The 8,281-nt window shown below is 53.9% G+C and overlaps 1 protein-coding gene across 1 annotated transcript in view; it reads left to right on the forward strand.

Moving 5' to 3' along the window:
• The first annotated feature begins 338 nt into the window (after positions 1 to 338).
• Positions 339 to 8,281, forward strand: part of LOC106748426 (transmembrane and TPR repeat-containing protein 1-like) — a 180,215-nt gene continuing 172,272 nt past the window's right edge. Inside the window, exon 1 of the mRNA XM_014626927.1 lies at positions 339 to 2,785. Coding sequence (XP_014482413.1) covers positions 2,466 to 2,785 — 320 coding nt within the window. The 5' untranslated portion in view covers positions 339 to 2,465. The remainder of the gene's footprint in view (positions 2,786 to 8,281) is intronic.

The raw sequence follows: 8,281 nt of genomic DNA on the forward strand, positions 1-8,281 counted from the left end.
TTGATAGCTATTAACTTTAGATATCGAAGGCGTCGTATTCATCCGACATTTCCTGTCACCTTGCCCGACCTTACCGCGTTTTCGAGAGTAATGTTTTGGCAGGTAAACCATAGGTAAACAACATGACGTCAGTGGGGTCCAAGGTTGAGGGTGACGGCAGGTGCCGGCGAACGAGAAAGAAGAAGAAAGGGAAGGCACGAGGACGCAGGCAGGAGGGAAACCCCCGGGGGTGGCTCGTGCGCGGGCGCGGCTTTGCGGGTCAGAGTGCGTCGGGTATATAACCGGGCGGATGCCGTCGTCCCTTAGTCTCGCGCTTATCGTCGTCGCGACGACCCGCTCGACGCCGGCGTCGTTATCGTTCCGTGACTCGTTTTAATGACTCGGCCGCGCGATGCATACCGATCCGTACGCCGTGACGATCGGCGGAGTGTCCGACATTAGATGATACGAAATCCGGAAGGTGTCTGCCTGAGAATTGTCCGTGGGGATGCGTCGCGCTCCGGTCACCTCCGACGATACTACCGATCAGTGAAGAAGTTACATTTTTACCTCTGCATTTGATTGTCTCTGACGCGAGTCGCATACTGTCACGCGGTAGTCGAGAGAGAAAGGAAGCGAAAAGGGATTAAAGGAATAAAATATCCACAAGATATAGGAAGATCGGTAAGGTAAGAGCGGTACGGGAGCATTATATACTACGAGCGGAGTATTTCGACAAGTTCGTGCGGTAGACGTTATCGAAGATCTTCGGCTGAAGCTCGTCCCGGGTTCTCCCGAGTCTTCTCGTTCCACCCTGAACGTTCACCGGCGGCTACCACTCGAGCGCCAAGAACGGCCTCGATTTATCACTCGAGTGTCATCTCGCCGTGGGCGAGCAACGAGGGAGCCCGCCAGCGAGATCGTCCGGGTGTCGAAAGTTCGATTCTGGGTTAGCAGGAGCAGACCGAAGAAGGAGGAAAAAATTATCGCGATACCCGTCCGGGGAATTGAATTCGCGCGAGGGAGAGGCGGAAGAAGCAGCGGCCAAGTGGTGGCGGCGAAGAGGTGGGAAAGTGGTAGCTGAGGGTTGGCGGTGGCGAAGGTGCGCTGCAACGGAGGATTTCAAGCCGTGCCCCCGGCGAGATACAGGTCGCCTGTATAGATCTATATGCACAGTAAAATTGTGGCGACAGAAGAGCCCCGGCCGCAACGTCGCCGCGTATCTGGGTCACACAGCCGTCCTCTCGGCGTCTCGCGTCCTGTTCTCCACAATTCCGCGAGATTCCCTTGACGCAGCGGAAAAAGTGAAGGCCCATCGGCGAGAGGAGGACTCGGTGTGCTTCGAGAGGCTCACCAATCTGGGATACGATAAGAAGTAACGGGCGTTCTCGTTTCCTTCCGCCGCGGAACAACGTATCCGCCGTGTGACGCTCGCTGCGCAATGTTTCGCGATCGATATGAATGATACGCTGAGCAACACGAACGTAAGATCGAAACGTCGCGGGAGATACACGTTGTCGCGTGTCGCGTAATTGTTCGCGAGAGAAAACTCGGTGGAACGCAGGACGGACGCGCCGCGTGTGAATCGAGACGAGCGAAATGTCGGGTACCTGCAGTGAGACGAAGTCCGCTGCGTTAATGTCGCTTGTACGGGACGATAGATTGAAGAAGCACGAGCTATTATAAGTATTATATCGTGGCTTATCCCCGACGGGAATACGTAATGATCGGCGCGGGTCAGTGATTTGCGGCCGGGCGGAGAGTGCGAATCGAGCGCCGATACCGCTTTGCGGTAACGAGCTGTTACGTCGTTACGCGGTTACGTAAAAAAAGAATCCACCCGGGGATTCCCATGGGGACAATCCCGGCGGAAGGTCCGCGCGCGAGGGCTATTATCCGAGCCGTGGAGTGAGAGGGCCGCTTCCCTTCATCTGGAACACGCCCGCGGCCGGGCTGGTAAATAATGAACTCCCGCGGTCATTTATCAAGCTCACCGCGAGACGAACGAATGTTCGGTGTATCGTCGTCGGGCTAAATGGCAGGATCCAACGCGAAGTACCGACTAGCACGGCTACAAGCGTCGTTTTGCTGGGAACCTCGCGAGAAGATCACGTCCCGTTGACTGCGCCGGAGCTTCGCGGGACGATACACGACATTCACGAGCGACCGTCGTCGTCGTCGTCGACGATAGACACGTGACGACGCGGAATGTCAAGGTTCGAGTGATTCCTCGTCGCTGCGGCGAGTCTTGAGCTTCGCTGAAAAGACGCCAGAATTCAGCGCGCTTCCCGATCGTCACCGGTGACGCGTTCGCCTCAGAGATGCGACAATCGGCTGATCAGTGCGGTAATATCGGGCGCAATCAGCGGCGGCGCAGATAACGGTGCCCGAAGGGACGGTCGCGGCTTCATGCGAGCGAACGCCGCGGACGATCGTGAGAAAAGCTCATACCTCGTACGTGGTGTCGAAGCGAGTGCCAAGCAACGATGAGACGACGGAACAACGGTTCCTCTTGCTTCTGCCAAACGGCCAAGAGGAACGGACGCGCCGGCTGCAACGAAACTGAGGCGAACGAGCCACCCGGATGGTGCATTTACGTAGCGGTCGCGCTCGTCGCGGTCGGTTGCTACCTGAACGCGCTCGACTGCGACTTCGTGCACGACGACATACCGGCGGTGGTGAGGAACCGGGATGTGATCGGTAAGGCGTCGTGGAGCAGCGTGCTCAACGACGATTTCTGGGGCACGCCGATGGAGAGCATCAACAGCCATAAGAGTTATCGACCTTTCACCACCCTGACGTTTCGGTAAGTCCCCTTCCCGTCGTCTACCGACGCGCGTTTTCCTCTCCGCTCGATTAGTCGCGCGAATATCGGACGGGCGATTGACTGACGGTTAATTGGTAGCCAATAGGATTCTGCGATCGCGCATTAAGATCGCGTTAGCCATCTCAGGAAGGCCATGGCTGTCGATATTTGACTCGTCGCCGAATTATCGCGATTTCAAGTTAACAATATATGACCGCTCGAGTGGACGTCCTTCTTTGACGGAGTAATTGGACGTTTCCGCTGTCGCGCCAGTCATTAGCGCGTTTTTATTTCATTTCTTGCTCCCTGTCTCTCTCTCTCTTATTCTCCGTGGATTTTCGTCAAACTGTTCCCCGAGGACAATCCGTAAAACAGAAAAGTGAATACGATTCGGTGCACGGTCGTCCGTCCGGATAAAATAAGACAGCAAGAACTTGTCTCGAGAAACGTGTCTGGTTGCCTGACGTTCCAAACACATGGTACGACCACGTAGCTCGCAGCATCCTTCTCTATATCTCCCCCTCTCACACTCTCCCTTTCACCCCTGTTCTTACCGGGGCATCGCGGCTCCTGTATACATACACGCGTACGTGTGTGTACATACATACGCGAGGCGGTATATAGGTATCCCATGCAGTCGGAGATGCACCTTATGGTCGTACCACGAAGGACGGATCGGCAAGAACCGTTCTCTCTGACCGCCGACGGACGCGACCGAGCATACGATAGTGTGCGGTGGCGTAGCGTGTCGTGTAGAGCACACGAAACTTCCACCCTCGCGCTCCCTCCTTCCGCGCCTCCCCGCCTACCCGGTCCCGTCCACCCCGCTGCCGCCGATTTGATGCATGGATACCAGTTTGCCACTCCACGTGCAATACTGCATATTGGCTGGTATTGGACGATCCATCACGCCACAAGACACCGGCACATCGCTCATCCACCCTTAACGCTCCAGATGCTGTTGCCAACTTCGACGAGGTGTGCGCGGCAGGGACGCGAGAGGGGAGCGCGATAGGGGGGAAAGGGAGTCGGGCGTAGCTCGCGGGAGCGTAACGCCTCCGCGTTTCGCGCGTTATCGGAAGTGGAACGCATCCATAATCCCGGAGGGGGTGCGAGGACGCCACGAACCGCATTCGTCTTGGGAAGACGAGACTTTAACGATCCGGATCGCCACTGACGCGCGGGGAGGCGATAGCCGGCATCTCTCATTGTTACCGGCACTCGATTCGGGCGAAGTGGTTTATGCACACACGTGCGAAAACGCGCGCACCGCGCTTACGCTGACACGGGGAGGTTGAAAGGATAAGCGAAGATTTATGTGTCAGCCGTTTAAGGCGAAAGTTGTCTACCACATATTGCATGTTTGATGTATTATACTTCTATTTAATGCAAGACCTGTGCGAGGGAGAGGGGAGGCGTGAATTTTTATCTCATCTAACGATGTATTCCATAGAGGGTGCTTCTCTTCTTCTTGTTGCAACCGTACCCGCGATATTGCGCGAGGTGAGAAGCCCGTCGCTCGAGGAGAGGCCGAATTTCCTTTGTCGATACGATAATCCTTTCCGCACGGACAATCGTACTTTGCAGCTACTGGTACACAGACGGAAAGCTTTCGACAATTCCTAGTCCTTTCCAAAGGCATGTATGTTTCACTCTCTGTCCTTCCCGGCGACTGCACGACGCAGCCCACGGCACGTCTCTTTTCACCGGCTGCTGTCTTTATTGCCGTGAAACTCTGACGGCGCGCTCACGGTATGCTGCTTTGAGGATTCGAGCTCCCGGATGAAAACGTGCCGGCGACCCCAAAAGTCCGGAGTGCATTCGTGCCAGTTGACCCGGCGGCGCCTTCCGCACACTCGGACCGTTCTAAAGTTTCCGAGAGATTCCCGGGCATTTCCTCGAAGCGGCCGTCATTTTCTCTCGATACACCCCCCTCTCGTCTCTACTTTTGCACACTTTATCACCGATATCATCGACGAACGGCGGTTATCCACCCCCCCTCCCCCAATTATCCCCGAGGAATGGTAGACGGCAATTTTGCACTCGAATTATACACGTCGTATCATTTCGTGAATCGCGCCATCGCTCTCCCTGTGGTTAATTTTCGATTTGGTCGCTTTGTCGACACTTTTGACACGATTGCTACTAATTGAGATGGTATCAATCGCGCGCGCGACGTACCTTTATCACGGGAAAGAGAGGGATATTTGGCGAGCAGTTACCAACGGTGATTCGCGGGGCGAAGATCGCGTGGGCACGTATTTGATAGGAAAAATGGGATTTCATGCGAGTCGTACGTATTTCAGCTACTTGGTTTCGCCCGGAAATAATTTACGGGTGCGGTCGAGCGTGAGTCTTTGCCCTGGCGTGGAATGAATAACGCGGCAAGCTCGCCGCGTGCGATTCGTTTCCACGTTTCTGCGAGAGGAGAGAGAGAGAGAGACTTTACAGATTGGTTACCGGGTTAGATTATTACGTTTGCAAATAACAACGGACTGCGGAATGTACCGGGCGGCGTTGCAAAGGGGAAAGAAAAAGTCGAGTAAAGTCAAACGACGCCTTATTACTATGCGATCGCGAACACACACAGTTGTGCTCGACACACGCTGCGTTCACTCGCGTCGAAATCGCGCCGAAGCATCGTAAGGACGCTTGTTGACGCGTGTCCGATTACAACGTTCACACGCCGCTCGAATACGGTATATTTCACGGGATTCGCGAGACGACCGGTCGTCTCCGGTTGAAGCGCGAAAGTTCGAGCGATTCGACGAGCGAAAGCCCGTGTCTCCCGGGTCGGGTTGTGGTCCAACGGACGAGAGAGCGATTACCGGAGCTCCGCTTTGGCAAACGTTAAATTTGCCCTCTCAATTAACACACGGTACACGCGCGCGACATCGTGTTATTTACGTCAATTTAATTAAGAGAAATCTCCCCACGTTCTCCGCCTCGTTCCGAACGCGGCGGAACATTCGCGGTTCCATTACGTTCTTCTCTCTCTCTTTCTCTCTCTCGAGGAGGAGGAGCAGGATTTACCAACGCATCCCCGGCGTGCTTCGATAATACACAGCGTACACACCCACACGCGGTCCCGCTCGCCGGGAACCCTTTGTGCCCGTACAATGACGATCGATATAATCGCGTTGCCCGTAAGTACGAACTTATATATCGTTGTCTCGGAGATTCTTCTTTGTCTCATCAGCCGGCGGCAGAGGAAAACCGGGCGCTGGTGGTATCACGCGATCTGCAGCGAGCTAAAATTGCGGCGGTGTTGATGTCGTCGAGGAGAGACTCTCCACTTATTCCCTCCCCGATCGCCTCGGCAACTCTGAAGCGTCATCTAATCAATTCAGTCGCCGTCGGTTTGCCGAAGCACCATCGAAACGCGATATATTCACCGAAGCGGTCCTCCTATCGCCGGCACACTCTTTAGGCTCTTCCGCGCTTAAATATTCATTCGCGGGCGCTAAGTAGCGCCGATTGAAAAGCTATCTCATAAATAAGATCGCGCGCCGGCGGCGGTTCATTTAAGATTTACTCGAGCGAGCGGCGACGCCTCTTACCGGCTCGTTCGCACCGGTTGTTAGCGTTTTACCGGTGTTGCCGGTTAAATCACGATCAGCGGACTAAGTCCGCTAGGCGTTACCAGGTGATTTATGAGTCGGCCGACAGTGGCGATGGACGACGCGTTTTGCGGCCCCGGCGTCCTGTGAGGGAATAATTATTATTAAATTACTTGACTCGGCGCGCGCGGTGGAATCTCGTTCCGCGGCGTTACTGACACGCATGAATGATTGCGCCGCTGCAAGCTCTAATTTAGACGCGCGATATAGCTTTGCGCCGCGCTACGCACGCGCCCACCCCTATGGCTCGCGCGCATTCGATTACGCGCCCGCGATACGCGCCGGCTATGATGTTTCATTTAGCCTTGTAACTAACCCTCATTGAGAGCTTGAATATTAGAATTTCTCGTTGTCCTCGATATTACTTTGCGCTTCGTCGTTGATGCCTCGTATTGCACGCGGCAAATCGGCGGTAAAGAGCAAAGAATTAATACGCCGAGGGAATTACGTTTCATTTCGCGGAATGTGCGCCGCAGATATACGAATTTATGCCAGACAGAATTTGCGAGAGAGAGAGAGAGAGAAGGAGAGAGAGAATTTATATATCGACTAATAGCTTCGATGAACGTGAAAAGATAACATGTTCATGTTGTAGTCGTGACATAAGAGAGGCTGATTGGAGGACCCGTCGACGCTTCACTCACGGAGCGGACGATTTATTTCACAGTCGGGCAACTCGACACTTTTAAACCAATTACCTGCGTACATAATGTCACGACACAAATGGCAATACGATGTCGTACTTTGTGTATCTGGTATACCAGGGGGAGAGGGAGAGGGGGCGCACGAAAGAAAATCAAAACGACTGCGAATGTGTACACGTTGCTTCGGGCTCGATCCACGATTGTTCCGGTTGTATTTTGCTATAAATTCAAGAGAGAGAAAGAGAGAGAGAGAGATATCGTAACCGAGCGCACTTCCACTTCAAAAGTGGGCATTTCCACATTCAAATGCATCACGTTTCCTTCCGGTCTTCATGACACAGGCAAAAGTTCTCCCCCGTTTTATTTGAGTTATTCGGGCACACAAGACAGTTTCATGAGCGAACTCTTCTTCTTCGGTCTAAGTGCATTCGAAGACACGAAGGGTAGTCATAGTATCCGCGTTATCGATTGGCGAGGAGGGATATTCTAGTCTCTTAAATGCGACGGGAATGCACTATTTTATGTATCTACGAATGTTCTTTCGACTCGCTCGTGACGAGGAATTCGTAGCGCACATTTGTCTCTCCCTTGTGACGTACAATTTCTCGTTTATCGAACCGGCGAACTTTGAGCCTTTACAGTACAGATATAAGCATTACGTGCGTGAGATTTTCCGCAAATCGAAAGAGAGAGAGAAAGAAGGAAGCAAATACCTTTCGTCGCACCTTTCACGCTCCACGAGCGCGATAACATCCCTTCCATCGTGGATTGATCGTCGGGCAAGCTCGAGATTCATTTGTAATTAGACATTTCCATCGCCCACGTCGTACACGCAGTCTGAAATATTTGCACCGTCGGGAGATCTCGCGCGCGATCCGGGAGTTCATTAAGAGTCATCTCGCTTCTCGCAATTTCCGCGAGAAGGGCCTCTCGGCGCGCCGGACACCCGCCCCGACGTCTTGACGTTCTGTACAATGTCGGGCTCACTTGGCCGTGAAGCTCGTTTCCGACGTGGCGCGGATTATAATATTTCCCCTCGATTAATCGTACAATCGAACGGACGCGAGCACCATTAAATCTCCGAGTCGAGATAAAGCAGGCGGGGAGCCCGGGGCCGATCGAGGAACGGCGGATTAATCAGGCGCGAGGTACAGGTGTTAGAAAAGATAATTCGCTTCCGCGTGGACGCGTCGTTGGGTTCTCGGGGCCGCGTTAGCCGCCCCTCCCTCCCG

Source organism: Dinoponera quadriceps, unplaced genomic scaffold (genome assembly GCF_001313825.1).
Source record: "Dinoponera quadriceps isolate SergipeBrazil2010 unplaced genomic scaffold, ASM131382v1 scaffold321, whole genome shotgun sequence".
In the NCBI taxonomy this organism is placed as follows: Eukaryota; Metazoa; Arthropoda; class Insecta; order Hymenoptera; family Formicidae; genus Dinoponera; species Dinoponera quadriceps.